The 21,284-nt window shown below is 45.8% G+C and overlaps 1 protein-coding gene across 1 annotated transcript; it reads left to right on the top strand.

Annotated features, from left to right (window-relative positions):
• The first annotated feature begins 40 nt into the window (after window positions 1–40).
• On the top strand, window positions 41–21,019 carry WDR3 (WD repeat domain 3). Its single transcript, XM_033052177.1, is given in 27 exon segments — window positions 41–300; window positions 1,214–1,423; window positions 1,842–1,960; window positions 2,888–2,966; window positions 3,297–3,392; window positions 3,839–3,952; window positions 4,892–4,993; window positions 5,114–5,211; window positions 7,590–7,685; window positions 7,984–8,214; window positions 8,962–9,031; window positions 9,033–9,056; window positions 9,392–9,493; window positions 10,723–10,808; window positions 11,730–11,865; window positions 12,569–12,625; window positions 13,293–13,393; window positions 13,539–13,650; window positions 13,766–13,900; window positions 15,165–15,215; window positions 15,429–15,494; window positions 16,302–16,394; window positions 16,927–16,974; window positions 18,421–18,464; window positions 18,944–19,072; window positions 19,564–19,657; window positions 20,265–21,019. Coding segments are annotated over 27 exon segments (2,820 nt in total). The 5' UTR covers window positions 41–129; the 3' UTR covers window positions 20,421–21,019.
• The last annotated feature ends 265 nt before the right edge of the window (window positions 21,020–21,284 follow it).

The following is a 21,284-nucleotide window of genomic DNA, read 5'->3' on the forward strand; positions in this document are numbered from 1 at the left end:
CCTCAGGGCTGCACTTGCGCCGGACCCTCTCTGACGCACTTCCAGCGCGACGGGCCCGGAGCACGGCGCGTGTGGCGGCCGCGGTTGCCCCGCGCCTTCCTTGCGCCCACACTGCCCGCCGCCGCTACTATGGGCCTTACGCGGCAGTACCTGCGCTACGAGCCCGCCGCACTCTTCGGGCTGGTGGCCAGCCCCAGGGCCGGCGTAGTCTTCGTGGCGCTGCGCGGCGAGCGGGGCCGCTACGTGGCCGTGCCGGCTTGCGAGCACGTGTTCGTGTGGGACACGAGGAAAGGAGAGAAGGTGGGACCCGGGGTGCAGTGCTGGGGGCGGTCGGTGGCGGGCAGGGCTGGAGTGCAGCGTGTGGGGCTTTTACGGCGCCTGAAGCGAAGCGATTTGTGGTACTGGGAAGCGTTTGGAGGGAAGCGATACCTCCACAGCCTCCCCGGCTCTTGGATCGGGTGGGCGCAGCGTGAGGTTAGGTTATGGAGTGAGTCTGCAGCTCAGACTGGAAAGCTGCTCCTGATCTAGCTGGCTGTGTGAATGTTCTTGGACAAATCAGGGACGTCACAGAGTTTGTGTTTTGGCTGTGGAACTGGGCATCCCATATAAAAATTGTATCTCAGAAGGGAGGTTGTGAGCTGTAACTTTAAGGACTTTACCACACACTGTCTCTTGTGAGATTCAGAAATCACTGTAAGTACTACTGTCCATTACAAACTGAAATCTGGTTTTGTTTCACAGCCTCTGGAGTGCTGATTGCTGGTATGTTGTGTTGGAGATATTTTTATCATTCTCAAGTTCTTGTGCAGTCTGTGGAAAAACCACTCTGTCCTATAGCTGAGAAAGGCCAGGCAAGAGAAGATGGAGTCAGGAAGAAACTTTCCAACTTTACTCTCAAACAATATTTCTTGCTATCTGGCACTTAATACGTGGGGGCAGAAATTTCAGATTCTGAGTTCCAGGGCTTGCTCTGCACCAGTTTCCTGTTTGATCGTGAGAAATTGCTTCCCTTCTAGCTGCTATTTGCCTGGGAAAATGGGATTAATGATACTATATTTGGTGCAGGAAGTTGAAAAATGAACTTATGAGTGGCAAAAGCACTCAGTTGCAAGTTCAGGAGAAGAGTAGACTATATTATCTTTGCTGTATAAGTATCTGACTCTGACATGTAATTTATCAACATTATACATGTTTTATGTCCTAAAAATTGCAGGTTCTTATCCTTAAGGGTCTCAAGCAGCAAGTCAGTTGCCTCTGCCCCTCTCCAGATGGATTGCACCTGGCTGTTGGGTATGAAGATGGAGCAATTAGTGTCTTCAACCTCCTAAGTGCAGAATCGACCATCACGTTCAATGGGCACAGGGCTGCAGTTACAGCCCTGCAGTATGACCACTTGGGTGGCAGGCTGGTGTCTGGCTCAAAGGTGAGGCTTTGACATCTGGAGCATGACCCTTTCACAGAGATGCCCCATGGGGAAGGCTGACCTGCACTGAATAGTTCAGTATTTTAAGTGTGGCCTCAGCCTGTAGCCAGAGGACGGCAGTGAGAGGAAGTGGGGAGCCCAGGGCTAGGGGAGCAGCAGGGGCTGGAGGCAGGTGTAGGGCACTGGTAGAGCTGTTAAAATGAAGAATCTTGTGAGATGAGGAATAGCAAAAGTGTCTCAGGCTGGGATGATGGTACATTTATCAGTCTGACTGCACCTTTGGGGAAGCAATGTCGCTTGCATTAATCATCCTTGTGATTCAGAGTGAGGAGGTGTGCTCTCAGGTAATCTTTTCAGTCTCATGGCAGAAGTTTTGAAGAGACCAGGACCAGTCCCATGGAGACACTCTCTGTTCCAGGATACAGAAGTCATTGTGTGGGATGTCATCAATGAGAGTGGCCTGTACCGGCTGAGGGGACACAAGGATGTCATCACTCAAGTCCTTTTCTTGAAGGAGAAGAACTTGTTGGTCACTTGGTGAGCCAGATTAAGAGTAATTTAATAAATTGAGTAAAAGAGTAGATCAGGAAAGCAGGCTTGGTTGTACTTGCAATTTAGACATCCCGTCTGCTACAACCATTTGTATTTTCCTTCTTATCCTGGGATACCTCAGACCCACCAGCATCCTTGAACATTATTTTGTCACATGCACATATTTTTTAAGTCTGGTACCTGAATCCAAGTCTTAGAGCAACTGAAATGGCCATACTGGAAAGTGTTTGGTAAAGGATTTAACTTGTTGGTAAATCCATCAACTTAAAATTATTGTAACGAAGAGTAGTGATAACATGTTCATTATGTATGTAACAGATTTTGGTTTGGTTTTTTTTTTTTGTTTATCTTGAAGAATTAAGCAGACTTACCTTCTCTATGTGTCATTCACACAGCACTGTGACAGAAAAATTGCTTTCTTGTAAGCTGTAAATAGATTAATTAATTAGAAGATGATAGGGGCTTTTTTAGTTGATTTTTAGTTATTCAACTAAATGAACTGCAAATTGACTGAATCCCTTTGATAATAAATGGTTGACAGGAGATTCTTTTGCTGAAATATCAGTCACTAATTTTTTACTTTTTAATATGCCATTTACTTAAATAGAAAAGTGCATGGAATCAGTTCAGTTTAAAATTAAAACAGCTTTCTTTTTGGTTTTTTTTTTTCAGATGGAAAAGATGATACCCTTTTTATAATGCAGTTTGAAATATTTCCAGGTTAACTTCAGTGACTTGACAGATATCTTTTTGCAGCATCGCTGTTCCTTTTTTGTCTGGCTTACAAAATTCAATGTTTGAGTAGCTGCTCTGTGATACATTCTGACATGTTTTAGGTTTTTTTGTATTTCTACCACTTGGGAAAATGGCGAGTTCTGGAGTCTTTCCTCATGTCTGACTTCTTTGTTCCAGTGCCAAAGACACACTGGTGAAATGGTGGGATCTGGACACCCAACACTGCTTCAAAACTCTGGTTGGACACCGAGCTGAGGTAAAAAGATGTATGGGAGCTGTTGGGCTGGTGGGACTTAGTATGTCACGGCTCACTCTGGGCTTTCCTTGCTTTCAGGAGCTGTAAGCTGGCACCATCATGCATTTTACTTTCATTAGGCTTTAGGAGTGAGCAAATGAGAAACTTCCAAACATTTCAAGAGCTGTCATCTGATACAGTGGGTGACAATTCCCATGCATGTGTCCCAGAGGAGGTCCCAGCTAGATCCATTCTCTGTTTGCTTGCTGTTTAAATAAGTCAATTAAAGATGCTGTGCTTTTTCTAATGATAGTTAAAGGAGTCAGTTCCTCACAATTTGCATCTGGACAGGTCTGGGGGTTGGCTTTGCTGTCTAAAGAGAGACGTCTGATCACTGGGAGTGCTGACAGTGAGCTGAGGGTGTGGGATCTCACGTACATCCTGGAGGTAAGACATTCCCTCTGTAACCCCTCAGCCCCGCTGCCCAGCTGCTTGTCTTTGAACTGAGATGGAACTGGAACATGTTCAAATCTGATGGGTGTTCTAGGAAACAGCCAAAGTCTTTGCTGTATGAGGGGTCTAGAAGCTGCTCATGGCATAGACTTTGCTGTTTCCTGTGTTTTGAGCTTTCAAGTGACACTGCAAGCACTTTCAGAATGAGATTTTCAGTGTCAGATCTTCCTGCCTTCTGATGTACAGCTGAGGAAGACAGTCTTGTGTGTGGATGATAATCATGGGAGCACATGGAGTGCTTGGTGTTTTCAGGAATGCTGTAGGACACTCCAGTGTATGCTAACCAGTTGTATCTCCAGGCAAATGAAGTGTGAGCCAGAAAGCACAGTACTATAGCTCTTAGGTACTCCTTTTGTTGTTTTTTTTTTCCCTGTGAGCAGGTAAAAGATCCTGATGAACCAGAATCCAAGAAAAGCAAAGGGTCTCCTTCACCTGAAACAGAAGAAAACACTGAAGAAGATGAGACCTTAGAGCTGGATGAACATCCTGAGGAAGTAAGATCAGTTTTCCATGCTGTCTCTGAGCTGGTGTATCTAACCCCATTTCCATGTTTTATATCCTGAGTGTCATATTTAGCCTGTTTGGGAAAACGTGATAATTCTTGTCTTGCTCCATAACAACTTCCTCAGCAGCCGTTGCTGCCTCATCTACTTGCAAAACATCAGCAGAAGTATGTGTGCCAAAATACCCCCAGATTTATTCTCCACTGACAGTTTTTTCTTTGCTTTCTATTTGAGAAGGACTAGCAAGTGTATAAATTTAAACAGTGCTAATAGAGCTCTTTCATCAAACAACACAGAAATAAAATAGTTCCTAGCTGATTGGCAGGTGCTGAGTTCAGTACTGGTGCTCAGCTTTGCAGAAACAGGGAGGTCAGAGTTGCACTGTAATAAAATGTGGTGCGAGATTGGATTGCAGAAAGCCATTCCCACTTGTGCTGCTGCTGGAGACTTTATTGAATCTGTCTTTCTGGTAGAACTTTCAGAGGTACTGCTCACATCTCAGGCTGCTTGTAGTTGTGATAGATACCTGATTTTATTAATTAATTTTCCAGCTTCCTCCCCAGAGGATTTCTCACCCTTCAATGCCCTGTTTAAGAGTCTTTGTTCTCACCATCTCTGCCTTTTTTGACTGAGCTCTTCTGCCTCTATAGCATAAAAAAAAAATCTCTATCTCTTAAATGGCTATGGTTTGCCAATAAAGTTTTTCTTCCACTGAGACTCCCAATGATTATTTTCAGCTGAAATGCAACAAAATACCAGGTGATAAGCTTGTAGCTCACACAGATGCTTGTTTTGTCCCTTTATCATATGCCAGGACCCTGTAGGTTCATTTCCCCCTCTCCTTGACTTCCCTTGTCAGCAGGTTTTTAGAGTTTGCTTGAGAAGATCATTTGGCGTTTCAGACCCAAGTTTGTTCCTCTTTCCCCGTAGCGCATCATTAAGTGCAGCAAAGCTGGATCCATCATGCGGGAAGGGAAAGACCGAGTGGTGACTCTTAGCACAGACCAAATGGGCAAGTTTTTGGCCTGCCATGTGAGTAATGGGGGGACTCTTCTACTGAGCTGTAAAGGAGGCTGGTAGAGACATTGGGTACTTTCTGTAAGGGCCAGCCAGGGCTTTGCATACCTTTGAATTTGTTTGCTCTGACTCTAGGGAACAGACTCTGTTCTGGAAGTGTTCTCTGTCCTTTCTGAAGAGGAAGTCCAAAAGAAATTGGAAAAGAAAATGAAAAAAGCAAGGAAAAAAGCTAAGTAAGTAATTTTTTGGATGCTGTCTATGTCCAGAATGCTCTAGAAAAGCTCTTCAGTTAGAAAAGCTCTTCAGTACCATTACACTACTAGTGGTTGAACTCCAGGCTTCTGGCCATTCTCTTTGTGCTAGCTGTTGTATTTTGGGGTTGATTTTCTGTGCATCCGTGGTGCTTGTCTGAGCAGCACTGCTTCCAGAGACTAAGGAAATACCTTTCTTTCTGAGTCTTTCCTCTGAAAAAGAAAAGCTTAAGTATGCAAAGAAATGGATGAAAAATGGGTTTTTCAGAGCTTCTCAGCTCTGCCTGACATTGGTGTTTATACTGCTTGGTGTATCAAAGTAAGTTCTTGGTAGGCAATGCAGGAATGAGAGTTTCATCTGAAAAGTCACAGAGAGTCTGATACTTCATCTCCTCTTTTACAACAGTCAGAGATACAGGTAAGTTTTCTTAATGGTTACTCTATGTTAAGTGTCTCTGTGTATCCTAGCACTAAACAGGTGCCTCAGAACAGCCCTTAGGGAGGGGTCTGGCTCCAAGGTAGAAACTAAAGCACAGGGCAAGTAAATCTGGAAATGCATTATAGCAATGGCTGAGAGCTTTTGGTGAGTGATAGGAGATGAGCAGAAGCTGGTGTTGCTCTCAAACACAGTTTCTATTGCCTATTTTGTATCCATCTTTGTAATGTGCCTTGTGTTTTGACTCCAGAGGAGGTTGCCTTTTGTAGGACAGTTAGTGTACTTAGTAGTCGGCATACTGGCATGAACTTCACTGTCCACTCCTCACTGTCCCTATTCTTAAATATGGTTAGCACTGCTGGATAAGAGGGACGTTGTTTTCAGCGGGCTAAGTGGTTTCCTTGTGTTTTCTCTGTCACCATTGTCCTAGTTGCAGGACAGGTGTCTGCTAAGAAAGGCAGGAGCTTCTCTTTGAAATGGAGAATGTAAATCCTCTCCTTCCAAATTATTATAATTTTGAAAATAAGGTGCTTTCAGTCAAAGATACGGGAATAGGAATAACAGTTCTTTACTAAGAAAATCAAAATAGAAATACGGTACTACAAAGAGCAAACCCCAAACATTGACAAAGTCATAATACAACCTGACACCCCGTCAGGCAGGATGTTGGTGGCAGTCTGATAAAATGGTGGCTGCAGTCCTCTTGCAGTGACAGATGTGATTCAGTTGAAGCATTGCTCCTGGAGAAGGTGCAGTTTCCCTCCAAAGGTCCAGTGGTGATGTGGAGAATCTGGTTTTCCTCTGGAATCCAGTGGAAAAATGGCTCCATTGGTGTCCCAGTTCTCAGTTTTTATCTTGGTAGGAAAGGCTTGACTCTTCCCCTTGGCTGGACCATCTCTCAATGGGATGAAGTACAGTAATTTCACAAATACAAGCCGCACGGACTATAAGCCGCATCTCTGGGTGTTGGCAAACATTTCGTTCTTTGTCCATAAATAAGCCGCACCTGAGTAACACAATCGAGGCATGGCGGGGGTTACTGGCTCCGCTAAGGCTGTGCAGGCTCGGCCCGCTTGGGGCTGCTGATGGGGCCAGGTGGCCCAGCTCAGCGCTGCCGCTTGGCAGGGCTGCTCGGGGCCGGCCGCCGCTGCCACTGGGCTCGGTCACCCCGGCCCAGCGCTGCCCCGTGGTGGCAGGGGGGCACGGAGCACCCCCGCTCCTGTGGCAGCGGGTGGGGACGGAGCCTGCCTGCTCCTGCCACGGCAGGCGGGGGCAGGAGCTCCCCGCTTACCCCATGGGCCAAGGGGATGGCAGCACGGGACCCCCCGTCTCTCCCCCTGGCTTCGGGAGAGGAGGGAAGGAGGGATTTCCCCTGCCTCTCCCCCCGCCCCCCGTGCTGCCTACAGGGAGCTAACTCCACCTGCGGCGCAACAGAGTAACAATTTGTAACAATCGCAAAATGCCGGCTTTTACTGGCAGGTTGCTCGACTCAGCACCTTGGTTTCCACTTCTGGGGTTGTAAATGTCAGAAAATTATTCACATATTAGCCGCTCTTGACTGTTAGCCGTATTTCCGGTGTGGGAGCAAAATGTTAGTCAAAATGGTGCGGCTTGTATTCGTGAAATTACTGTAATTTTATCAGTCATGCCGTGGGACTCAATGGGCCATTAGCAGAAGGTAACTCCTTGGGAGAAGGATGGGTTGTGAAAAGATAAAGAACACTGCCCCACCTGGTTTCAATGGATGGCTCATTAGCAGAATATCACCCGCAGAGATAAGGATCACTGCCCCACCCGGTCTCAACAGATGGTGATAGAATAGATACTTTTGGTCACATCCTGTATTGCAACCCAAGACAACCATGTTAATTTATGTTGGCTATGCTGGGTCATCTGACTCTCCTCCCTTATCTGACATTTCCAGACAGAACTCTGAAGAAGAGCCTGAAAGGAGCATGCAGCTGAGCCTGCAGGAGGAGATTCAGCGCATCACTAATATCAAAGCTTCTTCTAAAATCAAGTTAGTGGAAAGTCTGTTGTAGAGTCTGATGGTTATGCAGCTACCTGGGGAGAGCTCTGCATGGCTCAGTGCAGGCAGAGGTGTAAGAAGTTTCCCCCTCAACATATGTTTAGCTTGGAGCTGGGAAGAGGCCTACCATAATCTCCAGTCCATTCACACCTCTGTGGCTCAATGTGCACTTGCTTGTTGGATGTGCTCTGTCTATATTCCTCTGTCTCAGTTTTTCTTGATAACTGATCCCTCTAACACTTTATCTTATTGCCCCTGTGTACAGCTCTGATTTTATCTAATCAAACAGATCATTTGACTTGATTCTCTCTCCAAGAGGAGAGCTGAAGATGGTACTGCTGCTCCAGAACAATGTCATTGAATTGTACAACCTGAACCTATCAGCACAAATGCCCCAGGCTCTCCGTGTGTCCAGGATAACCATTGGAGGCCATCGCAGTGATGTCAGGACGTTGGCTTTTAGCTCTGACAACATTGCCATTCTCTCAGCGGCTGCAGAGTCTGTGAAGATTTGGAACAGGTATGCAGTCTGGTTATGTCAGTCTCCCAGAACTGAGAGATGCTGTGTTAAGAAAAGCAGTGACAAGAAAAAGGGGACAATGGGAAGAGATAAAACAGTAAAGGAAGTAAATAGAAAAATGTTCTTCTTTTTTCCTTGTTAGGGAAAGTGAGAAACTACAGAAGTAAAATTTCAACAGAAGGTCTAAACACAAAGGTCATACATAGCAGTTGGGTATAGACTGTATTTTGCTATGGATTTTTTTCTTTTTTTCCATTTTTAATAAGAGGTATTAACTGTTTCCCTAAATAAGCTACTGCCTGCTCTTTAGGGAACATGTGGGTTTCTTGACATCTTATCTGAAGGATTAGATTGAGTAGGCTATTGCTTTGGTCTAAAATGTTGTGTGTTGATGTAGAGTGCTTCTCTGGTGTAGAGTGGTGTCCCAGTGTTTCTTGAGTGGTGCTGATTTCAAGCTCAGTTTCCTCTGAAGTACTCTGTCCCTAGTACTGTTTAAAATTAGGAACTCTGTTCATGTTCACAGCAATGATAGGTCATTATGGTGGACAACATAGCGGCATGTTTTTTATGGGGAACATTGTTAGCAGTACTGCTGGATAGTGTGTGGGTCAACAGGCTAGTGGTGGCTTATCTTCTGACCCCAGTTGAAGGATAGCTATGGGTAGAGGCCACATTGGACTGGAGCATGTCTCACTGAACAGGCCAAATTTTGTGTGTGATAAGAGGTTTTGGGCTCTTTGTCCACAGGTCAACCTTGCAGTGCATCCGGACAATGGAGTGTGAGTACGCGCTCTGCTCGCTATTTGTCCCTGGAGATTCGGCAGGTCATCATTGGGACCAAGGTAAGAAGTGGCCCTCTGACTCCAGGACTGTCCAGGTCAGAGAATGTGTTAGGAAAATGTCATTAAGCAGCCTCACAGAAGATGCATTGCCTCTGCTGATCTGGAGCACTGCTGTGTTCCTGGAGTTGTTACAGAGCTCTTGTGGCTTGAGGTGGAAAGCAGAGGAGAGCTTTGGGAAGGCCCTGATGGAGATCGGGAGTTTGGCCATCTGTGTATAACAGCCACCTAATGAAACTGGCTGGTGGGAGCATGGGTAGCAGGGAACTCTTCTGTCAGGAGCTGTCATGAGTTGTGAGCAGAGGTTGATTCTTCCTCTGTGATGTCTTTCTTCCCAGACAGGGAAGCTGCAGCTATATGACCTGGCTTCTGGCAGTCTGATGGAGACACTTGATGCTCATGATGGGGCTGTGTGGTCTATTGCTCTTTCACCAGACCAGGTAACTCACATCCTTATAAGTATCATCTGCACATCTTTTCATGTAATTCCTTCCTATGGTACTGTGTTTGCACCACTGATGGGAGCATGGGAACCCCCTGTTGCGGTCCGCACAACCTGAGCGGGGGTCGAGATGGTTCATTTGACCACAGGGTGCAAATGACAACAGCTAGAGACTAAGGCTTTGTTCAGCAGCAAGCAGCAAAGCAGTTTATTGAGGGCCAGCAATTCAGTTTTGGGGTAATGGTGAGAGGGAGAGAGATAAAGACGATGAAGTAGAGAGAGAGAGAGAGAATAGGGGGAATAGCTACCAACAGATGGGATGTTGTCGGATCATCCATCGATGTCTTCCATCCGTGGGGAGAAAGAATTCTCAAAGTCTCTTCAGAAAGTAATCATTTTTATAGTTCTTTTCCGAGGCAAGTGGCCTCTGGCCAAAAGGTGGAGAGATTTATGGACTATTGTGTTCAGAAGCCCGTGCAAGACAGAACACTACAACCAGTTCTCTGTTTGAGAACAGTGTACCATGGAAGCAGCACTGGCAAGCACATCTGTACGTAGTCCCTTGGCAAGCATCCACCTCGGCCAGGCCCAGTAGCTCCTGTTCAGAGCGAGGAGTAGGGGTCCCAGCATCTCAGGGTCTCTGATGATGATTGTGAGGCAGATCAGGGAATCTTCAGACTGACCCTTACACCCCCTCATCTTGGGAGGTGGAGGATGCAGCTGGTGGAATCAAAACCACAGCAAGAAATAATCTGCCTGATATTTATCCACCCTAAAGATTAAAATATATGGGATAGATTTTACTCTTGTTCTTAATGTAAAATGTTGACCGTTTGTTCCTTTAGAAGGGTCTGCTTTTAGGGTGATAATAAGTTGTGTGTGATCCAGTAACACTGAGTATCTCAAGCTGCCCGCAAAACAAAAGCGTATTCTTACCAGTAGCTGAGATGACTGCTTTCAGTCCCAAAGTTGCAGTCCAGGTTTTCTTTTATATTTGGGGTTTTTGTCTTTACCTCCAAAATAACCTAGAGCTTTTGAAATTGTTGGTGCTCAGCTAACATGTGCACTAACCAGAGCAAGTGCTCCTGATGGTGTCCATTTAATCATCAATACTGTAGAAATGTGGGACATTTCAAAATCCTCCTCTGTGTTGGCAGTTCCTTGCTGTAGGCATTCTCTGGGTGATAGGAACTAATTTCAGAGCAACTTTCTTGCTTTCCCCTACAGCATGGCTTTGTGACAGGAGGTGCTGATAAATGTGTCAAGTTCTGGGAGTTTGAGCTTGTGAAGGATGAGACCAATGTTCAGAAAAGGTGAGAAGATATATCTTGTGCATGTTCCATTGTCATTGAGGGGAGCTTTGAAGTGCAAGTCCACACGTGACATCTGTGTGGAACACATGAACAAGAGTCTGGGGTCAGTGCAGTTTTGTGGGGACCTGAGCTTAGCTGGAGAAAGGCAGTTGCCTCATTCTGATCTCTTTTTTTGTGGGTGGGTTTAGTGTCTAAACAGGCTGGGCCTGCAGATCGTTACAGTAAATGTGACAGTGAAATTCATTGGCCATCAGAGACTGCTTATTCTAGTCCTGTGTCCCGGTTTGAAAGACAGGTGTCTGCTAGGGAACGCAGGGCCCTCCATTGAAATGGAGAAAGTAAATCCTCTCCCTCTGAATCAGTATAATTTTGAAATTAAGGGGCTCTCAGGCAAAGATATGGGGATAGGGATAGCAGTTCTTTACTAGTATGTATGACAAGGCAAACAACAACAACTATGGAATTAACAACAAACAGAACAGGAACCCAATTCCAGTCCTCTCAGCCTCAGGCACTTTCCCCTTTGGTGCAGTTGCTGTCAAGCTGGCAGGGAGCACTGACAGGCTCCCAGTGGACAATGCAGATGCGACCCACACTGCTTTTACTTGCTTCTAATCTCATGCTGTCGTCCAGTCCCTCCCTGCACACTCAGGAGAAACTCCCAAAAAACACCAGGGAGGTTCCTGCCTCCCCTCCATCTTAAGAACCGAGCCATCAGTGCTTCTTAGCATGTCAATGGGAAAAAAAATTTCACAGGCAAAGAGGAAAGGAAAAACCAACCCTCAACATCCTGTCATAGTGAGGAATGAATGCTGCATGTTAAAATTCAGTTGCTTTCCCAGGGTGCAGTGTGGGACTTGTCTATATCATTTTCTACTTTGTTTGCTTGGGATAACAGTTGTTTTTTTCCTCTTGTTGCAGGCTTTCCATGAAACATGTGCGCATTTTACAACTGGATGAAGACGTGCTCTGTGTGCGCTACAGCCCCAACCAGAAGCTGCTGGCTGTCTCCTTACTGGATTGTACTGTGAAGGTTTTCTACATTGACACGCTCAAGGTGCTTGACCAAACGGGCTGTAAGGCTGTGCAGGAAGGGATGTAACTGTAACCTGCAAGGTCAGGAATAGAAAGGAAAAGTGTCTGTTTTATGTGGAACATGCATCCTCCTTCAGGGGCCTGTCTACTGGCAAACCTGAAAGAAATGGTTTGTTCCACATTGGGTACTGGAAGATCCATTTTTAAAGTATTCTGAGCCTGCAGGTGGCAAAGTTCATTCTAGACCCTGCAGACGTGGTAGTACTTCAGATCTGTCAGGCACTGTAAAGGTGCGGATGAGTGTGTCTCATGTGGCTTTAAATAGGCATGGCAGAGGCAGAGCCTGCAAGAGGAGAACCTTCCTTGTGAGCAGTGTGTGGTGAATTTGTGGAGCTGTGTGTTAGCAGGTGAATGTTAGGAGTAGCACAAGACAGACTGGTGCTGACAGTTACATGGAGAGAAACAGAAATGAACTCCGTTGACATTGGTGATTGGCACCTGAGTTAGCTAGAGAGCCAACAGAGCTAGTTCAGCTTGCTTGGCTAATTCTCTACTTTATTCTCAATTCTGCCCTCATGACTGTGCTGCTAACAGTGTTCAGGCAAGAAGGAAAGTGGGGCAGTGCTAGAAAAACAGCTCCTGAGGCAGAGCAGAAGTAGCCTGAAGCTTGAGATTTGCACATCTCTCTACTCAGCATGTCTAACTAAGCCAACTTTCTTCTTCAGTTTTTCCTTTCTCTGTATGGACACAAGCTGCCAGTGCTGTGTATGGACATCTGCTATGTAAGTATCACTAAGGCTGTGTAATATGGGACTGGGGTGACATGGATGAGTGTGAGAACCTCTGTTGGCATCAAGGCCTCTATGATAATGCTTTCTTGTCACCTCCTTGCTCCTGACTTAGTATTTTTTGGGTAGGACACAGCAAACCCCTTCTTGTTCTGCAGTCCTGTCCTCACTGGAAGGGATATCAGTTGGGGTCGTGACAGAACTGACCCTGGGGCATTTTGTGAGTGGAAATCAAAGTGCTGTGATGGTCCCTTACACTCATTGTAACAGGTACAGCCTGCTTTCTGCTAAAGTTACTGTGTGAGAGGAGCCTGAATTGTTAATGGGAGCAGAGAGCCGGTGCTGAGAGGGTGCAGCCTCTTTGTGCCTGTTCATTCTTGGGCTGCATCTTGCTCTGAAGCATCTTTGAAATGAGGCTCATTGAAAGCCAAGAAGAATGTCAGGATATAACCAAATACCTGCAGAGAGTCAGAGGAGGGCCAGGGTGCATGCCAATAACACAGCATGGGCCACTGGGGAGGAGGTGAAGGGATCCAGGAGGCCACATTTCAGGAGCCAGATGCCTGCCTACTCAGCAGTGCTGCGTCACTGGGGGCAGCAGCAGTTCCTCATGGGGCTTCCAGCCAGCCCACCACACCCTCCTCTCTTTGTTGCTCTGTAGGATGGGACTCTAATTGCAACCGGCTCTGCTGACAGGAATGTGAAGATATGGGGCTTGGATTTTGGGGACTGTCACCGTTCTCTCTTTGCCCATGATGACAGGTTAGTCAAATCCTACAGCATCTTTGGACTGTGGACTTGTCTCCAAGGAGTTGTGGTCCAGCAATAATTGTTCTATATAGCACAGAGTAGGGAGAGTTCTGCAGTGTTCTCCAAGTGAGTAAATTTGAGCCTTTTTCTCTTCCAGTGTGATGTATCTGCAGTTTGTGCCCAAATCCCATCTCTTCTTCACAGCTGGGAAGGACAGCAAGATTAAGCAGTGGGATGCAGATAAGTTTGAGCATATCCAGACATTGGAGGTAGGAAGTTTTTGGAGTCTGTTAAAAGGGAGCATTGTCCCTGCATGAGCAGGATTTTCCTCAGGGGTGGAAGTTGGGTGATGTTAATGTCATACCTCTTCTGTCATCTATGCAGGGGCATCACCAGGAGGTATGGTGTTTGGCACTCAGTCCCAATGGGGACTATGTGGTGTCAGCATCCCATGACAAGTCCCTGCGCCTCTGGGAAAGGACAAGAGAGCCACTGATTTTGGAGGAGGAGAGGGAGATGGTGAGAGCTGCATCTTTCCCACCAAAACCAACTTCCAGACCTGCTTTTTTTAATTTATTTTCTCTTTAGTGGCTTTCTACAGGCCTCTTGCTTACAGTCTTTGGCATTCTCTTGTGTGCCTTTCAGCATAAGTGTGTTTGGGAGGCAGTTGAGCAGGTGGCTGATGTAGAGGGATGAAGAGCACTGCTTCTGTTACATGCAGTTTGTCCCTTTTCCAACCATGAGAGGTCCATTCTGTCTCAGTAGCAGGCCCCAGAGCTCAAGGATGCTGGAAGAAGCCCATTCTATTCCATTTGAGCATGTATTGTGAGAAATCATAGACTCAGAAGGACTTCAATAGGAAGGAAAGTCTGGAGGTCTCTATTCCAACCCCTTGCTCACTGCAGGATGATCTTAAAGCTATATCCAACTGCTTTGAGACTTACCTTGATACATTGGCATCTCCAAGGAAAGACATTTTCCAGACTGTCTGAGCACCTGTTCCAGTATTGAGCCACCACTGGGGTTGGCCCATGTGTTTTTTTCATGTATCTAATCAGAGGTTCCCTTGGAACTTATAACTCTTATAACTCCCTTATAACTCTTTATATTTTTGGGATCCCTCAGAGAAGCCTGTTTCTGTCACCCCTTTGTAAGGCAGGTCTCAAACCATGGTGAGGGGGCAAGGAGGCAGAAATACAAGGAGTGGATGAGAAACCTGCAGTAGCTGTTCGGGGTTTTTTTATCCCAGCCTGTTTGCAAGAGCTGACCTCCACACTGTACCTTGATGCTCTGTATTTGGTAAAATGAGAGACAGAGATAGCTCTTTTCCAGTTTCTAGAGAAATTTGTTTTGGATCAAGTTTGTGTAGCAGGGTGGGTATGAATACACGAGTAGTGATGTGAGAGATGGCAGACCAGACACTCTTTCGTCTTGAAGCCCCAGACAACACTGGGACTTTTCTAGATTTGTTCCCTCTGTGTTGTGTGACTGATGAAAGGTGTGGTGCTTAACTGTAGTTCAGTCTCAGCTTGGTGGGTTCCTGCACCCAGAGCAGATTTCTTTCTCCGAGATAGATTCTAGAGTTCGTTGTGGGGTTAGGACCAGGGACAAATGGTTGCTGCTGGAATTTTGTCACTGGCATTGTTGGTTTCTGCTGATTGGTCCTGGTTTTGCAATGGTCTGCATGAAGCCCTCCAGGCTGCCTTGCTCAAACAGTCTGGAAGGGATTTGCACCTTTGCCTTGCTCTCTGCTATTAATATGTTGTGTTCCTATCCTCTACAGCAACAAGAAGCTGAATATGAAGAGAGTGTGGCAAAGGAAGAGCAGCCTGTGGTGAGTTGCACCATCTGAATATGTGTCAGTCTGAGTGTACAAACTCTGGAAAAACTACTTCTGTAAGAGGCATAGAAGAGGTATCACAAAGAAAGGTCGTTTTCTTGCTTTGAGGTGGTGTGGGGGGAAGGGGATGCTGAAGCTATGGCTGCTCCATGGTGCAGTTGGCTGTAGTACTGTGAAAGGATTGAACTGCATCTCTGTATTTTGTAGGTGGCTGGAGAGAGGCAAGGAGAGGCAGGGCTGGCAGGAAAGAAGACCATTGAAACCATCAAAGCGGTAAGATGCTGTGACTCTGCCAGTGTGGCTTTGTGCCTTACCAGTTTCTCAAGGGGGGCTTCACAGCGTCATAGCATCAGTTTGAAGAGTAACCTGTGCTGTCACTTAAGGGCAGAGTGCTCTTGAATCCAGAGAGGCAGTCTGACCTGCTCAGAAGCCAACAGGTAGGGTTTTGACTCTGGAGAGTCACACGCCAGGAATTCTTCCCTCCTGAGATGAAAGAGGCGTGAGGTTCCTGTAGCTGCAGCTGTCTGTCACATGTGGGACAGACAGAGCTGCTCTTGCCCTGTGGACTTTGCATCCCAAAGGAGCACAAGGCAGCAGTTCTCAAGGCATTAGGCCTCTCTGAGAAGGGCTGTGCAGTCTAGTGGGCATCTGTGGAAGGTGGAAATCTATTGTGGGGCTTGATGTGGGAGATGTACTAGGAAGCTGTGGGGGTGGGTAATGCCATGGCTGCAGTTTTCAACAGTTTGGTGATTTTCAGAGGAAATCCTTACAGTCTGAATAGTCAAAATGGCCTAACCCTGGTTTGTGCCTCAAAGGGACACTGCTTGTGGGGGGTGGTCGTCAAAGCAACAAGTGAAACTGCACCAGAGAGCACCCAGGGCACCGGGGGAATGTGGATGGTGTGTGACATCTTCAGGACATGACTTGTGTGTTCAGGTTAATGGTGCAGTCTGGAGTAGAGGTTATCAGGGGAAATGCCATGTGGTACTCTGTGTCAGCTCTGCTTCCAATTCTGTTTGTCCAGCTGAGCTTTGTCCTGGCTTGTCAGGTGTACTGATGTGCTGTTCTTGTGCTGCACAGGCTGAGAAGATCATGGAAGCTATCGAGCTGTACAGAGAAGAGATGGCAAAACAGAAGGAGCACAATGCCATATGCAAAGCTGCAGGAAAAGAGGTAAAAGACTGAGCAATGTAAAAATCCGAAGGTGTGGTGGGTTTATCCTTCCAACTCAGGTGGAAAGGCTTAGCATGCAGATAAAAGGACAGCTGAAAGCAGCAGACATTTGCTCAAATCTCTTGGAGAACAAAATGGCATTGTGCTCTGGGGCATAATTAGGGATGTGTTCTTTCCAATGATCTTTATGCTTAAAGTCATAGCAGGATGTAAATTTTGTCCCTGGAAGAGCGTGCTGCTGCAGGTTCATCCTAAAGCCTCATCTTTGCCTTCATCTAAACACTCCCTGCTAAATAAGGGGCTGTCATAGGAGCAGGAAAAGTGACAAGAAGTGGAAGAAAATTCATCCATGTTTGAGTTAGACATATATCTGAGAATGAGATTCTCTGTTGGCTGCAAAGGAGGTCTTCAGCAACATTCTAGGGAGGGTGGAGGTGTGGGAATTGCAGTAAAAGCTCTCTGCTACTGTGCTCTGAATATGCATTTATACACACACACACCTGCCTGATTCTAACCCATTCTGTGTCTCCAGGTTCCCTTCCCTGTCAATCCCATTCTCCGTGCCTATGGAAATATTACAGTAAGTGGAATGTCCAGGTCAGAGGCTGTAGTTCGTTCTCGGCTGGAGAGGGACTGGTTGATTTGCTGAGTCAACATGCTGGGTTGTTGTGGGGAAGGAGTGCTCAGTTCAACTTTTTTTGCTTATGCAAAGTAAACATAATTTGGGGTTTTCATGGTGATGGTGTTTTTTTGTTGTTTTTCTGTGTGTGTGGTTGTTTTTTTGTTGGTTTTGTTTTGTGTTTTTTGTGGGTTTTTTGGTTTTTTTTGTTTCTGTTTTTTTTGTGTGTGTGGGTTTTTTTTTTTTTAGTATCATGCATGTGTGTTACAAAAGTTTAATCCTGCCACAGTTAACCATGACCTTATGATGTTCTTTATCACGAACCAGGGGTTTACAGTCTTCTCCAAGATATGGAAAGCTAGTTCAACCTTTCCCAGGTTTATTTATGTGGTGTTGCTACACCAGTTACTGATGATGTTCCTATTCCTCCAGAGTTTACATTGAGAAAATTCTGAATGGTAGTTCAATGCCCAAGTATTGCAGGCTAGAGCTGGTGCCTTATTCATTTATGTCATACTACTGCACAGCAGTTTTCACTAAATTCTGCAGATTTTTGACATATTACAAAATACACAGACAAGGATGCATGGATTTCATTGATAAATAAAAATCCACTACTCTTGAGATTAGTTTTCTTGGTGTATTCCAATGTGCACTCCAAGACTGTGTTTTTTAAGTATCCTTAGGAAGATCCTTGTTTTTTCACTCTTCCCCTTCTCATGCAGTCATACAATGGTTTGGGTTGGGTGGGACCTTAAAGATCATCTGGTTCCAGCCCATCTGCCTTGGGCAGGGACACCTCCCACTAGACCAGGTTGCTCAAAGCTCAATGTCAGTGCTAGGTAAAACAGCCTTTGTCTTCCTTCTCATTACCTGTAACCACCTTGCAAGAGGCCTTCTGTTCCTTCCTCCATGATTATAGGTCTATTTAATTCTAAGTTGGATAGACTGAACAGAAGTCTATGAAATCCTGTGACTTAGAGGCACTTTTCTTTCCCAATTCTCAGCTTGATTCTGCATCTGCCAAACGCTTTCAGCAGATAAAAATGAGTAGTAGGAATTAAGTCTGGGAATGAGTTTTGTATAAGGTTTTATATATAAAGCTTTTTATCTACTTTGTACAAGATTCACTGACATGAACTGAGATGACTTAACTGGTTAAATATAAATTAGATTTTTCACAATGTACTTCACTGGTGTAGAGTACCCTGAGAAGGCTAAGGGAAGAACTTCTCAGAGTGACAGCTGATTGATGCCAAAGGGGTTTCCTCTTTGTAATATTCAGCTTGATGTGTCTGTCTCACAAGATGTGATGGTGTGTTTTTAACTGTGTGAAATGGACCTTAGGGCATGTTGGTCCTGGAATGCTTTTTGTTAAGCAGGGCTGGTGTCTTTCTTCTGTTGCAGCCTTCTGCATATGTGCTGGAAGTCTTCAAGAAGGTCAAATCAAGGTGAGTGCCAAGAGCTTTGTTGCTGAGCAGATTGGTGTTGGGTTTCTAGGGCCAGGACTGGGGTCCTTGAGTGGTCTCTTAAGCAAGGTATGGGCAGTGCTAGAGAGTCTGGAGTCACTGTTCCCGGCAGCCTCTTTTGGAACATGCATGGAACTTGGGAATGAGAAGTGTTCCTTCCATGGGGAAAGTGGACTGAAGCTTCTGGATATGAGTTGGCTGCTTGGAGATGCACATGTGTGTGGAGAGCAGTTTGGGGATGCTGAGGAAGGAAGGCTGTGTGCCTACTCCCTGTGCCACAATATGCCTTGGCTGTATGTATGCAGGACATCTGGTGCAGATGTGGGCAATCATGGACTAGCTGTGAGAATTGCTTAGCACTGCTGAGTACCAGAACTCACCTATGTGGATATGTTTCCTGCTTATCTGTAGCAGTGCAGTGGCTGAGACTAATGCTTGTGTCCCTTTGCTTTTTCCCTCAGTGAGCTGGAAGAGTCTCTTCTGGTGCTGCCCTTCTCCTATGTCCATGATCTGCTCAGACTCTTCAATGAATATATTCAGCAGGGCTCAGATGTTGAACTTCTGTGCCGAGCTCTCCTCTTCCTGCTCAAGTGAGTCCTTAATCTGTCCAGACAGTGTCTGGGCTATCTTCTGAGTCTCTGGGCCTGAAATTCCTGGGAAGCATCCTTGAGAGTAAGCACGTGGTCTGTGCAGGAGATAAGGAATCTCTGCAGCCCACAGTGAATGGTGTGTGGAAATGAACTTGGATGCAGAGTGCTGATCTGCCCAGACAGGGTTGCTGGTCTTGGTGGCCCAAGTCTCACTGGAATGAAAAGATTCCACATCAAGCCTGTTCCACAGTTGGTGGCACAGAGTTGCTGTAGAGCCTGTGTCCTCAGAAAGACTTTCCCCTTGAACTGTTGTCAAACACAAGAAAACAGCTTTTCCAGATAAATTTGTACATGCCTGTCCATGTCCAGTGCTGGTCTGGGGAAGACTAATAAAATACTCCTGTATGTCCAGAACATAGAGGGGCTCAGGAGAGGGGCATTGTGATGTTTCTAAGAACAATGCTGCAATACAATGCCTGCTTTGTTCCCAGGATACATTTTGGACAGATCACAAGCAATCAAATGCTGGTGACAGTGATAGAAAATCTGAAGAAAACCACCATCTCCAGAGTCAGTGAGGCCCAGGTAAGTGTTACACCCTCCCCTTTTCCAGGATCTAGAATAATGGGATGAAGCAATGTTTGTGAGCCTTAGTTGTCTGTGGTGTCCAGTGGGTAACTTGGTCAGGGATCTGCATTCATTTAAACCATCCTCTTTTGCAAATAGGCTGCCTTTCCTTTATGTTCCTCCTCATGTGAGAATACCCAGTGGTGAGCTTATACTTGCGCTCCCTGCCTCATTTGCACTTGGTTTTCTGATACATGTGTTTGGATCTTGGCTGGCTAGTTTTAAATATGTAGGAGGTAAAGTAACTCCCTGCTTCTCCTGAGCTTTTCTGTGGTACCTCAATACAATTTTCCCAGAAGAAGCTTCAGGTGCCTGCCAGCAACTTGTCTTTCAGAAAATACAGTGGATTATAGCTGCTCTTAAGAGAGGACTCTGGGGAAATGAGTGCAGGACTGACTGTTCTCCTGGTCAGATGAAGTTTACATTTGAATTAATGTCATTTTTTTAAATCTGTGAATTGTCTTGTTTTCATCGTCTTTTATTAGAGGGTGGCCAGTGCAGGACTCTTTGCCTCCTAACTAGCTTGGGATGTGTCTCACAGTGTGGTACTGGTTTGTCTCTGCAGGATGTATTGGGATTCAACATGGCAGGGCTCCAGTTCCTGAAGAGGGAGATCGAGGCCAAGGACGAGGTGACATTTTTTGCTGATGCTACTGAACATTTTGAGGAGAAGAAGAGAAAAAGGAAGAAGAAAGAGAAGATGGTTCTTGCAATGCTCTAGCATTTGCTTCCCAGAGTACCTGCATGGACTCATGTAGCCTCACTGCTGACCATGGAAGTGTTTTTGTGGCTGAACATCTGTGATGATGTCCAGTGGCTGGGACAAAGTCTGTCACCTCCCCATGTGGTATAACCTAGCATGCAAACCTAACTCAGAATGGTTGTCTCTGAGGTGGACTCTCTCTAGTCAGCTGCAGATGGATGTATTTGGATCTTTTTGAGGTAGCTATCAGCTCGTTCTGGCAGCATTGATTCAATGAAATCCAGCACATGGACTGTTGGTGAGACCATGCTGTGTCCAGGGAAGGCAGCTGGCAAGGTTTTTCGGTGACACCTGCTGGTGGCTTGTGGCCTGTGGAAAAAGCTCTGTGCTTTCTGCTGAAGTGTGAGGACATAATCTACAGCCACCCACTCTTTAGTGAGACAGATGAAAAGATGGCTGCACTCTATTAAAGGCATATTTATATTTCCTTTATGAGACAATTTTGTTCATAGTGTTTTGTCCTGGTATATATTTTTTTAATCCTCAGTTGCCTTGGCCTGTGTGTCAGTTTTCAAAGGATTTTTTACAGAAAATAAAATCAGTGGGACAAAATGAAAGGGCTGTTGTCCCAGATTGTGTTTTTTATGGAGAGCTGGCAGACCAAGCATGAGAAGCATGGATTGTTTGCCTTGAAATTGCTCCAGGTTTTAGAAATTGCACAGATTTGTTGCAGTGTTGTACTTCTGCTGTATCAGATAAAATGATTTCATGGTGGAGGCAGTGGGGCAGAATGAAGTGGACAAGTCTCTGCTGCTGTTGTTATTATTAATTTACACCACATACTGTGTTTTTTACCAGTAGTCACAGGTTTGGGTGATGTAG

Source organism: Catharus ustulatus, chromosome 2 (assembly GCF_009819885.2).
Source record: "Catharus ustulatus isolate bCatUst1 chromosome 2, bCatUst1.pri.v2, whole genome shotgun sequence".
In the NCBI taxonomy this organism is placed as follows: domain Eukaryota; kingdom Metazoa; phylum Chordata; class Aves; order Passeriformes; family Turdidae; genus Catharus; species Catharus ustulatus.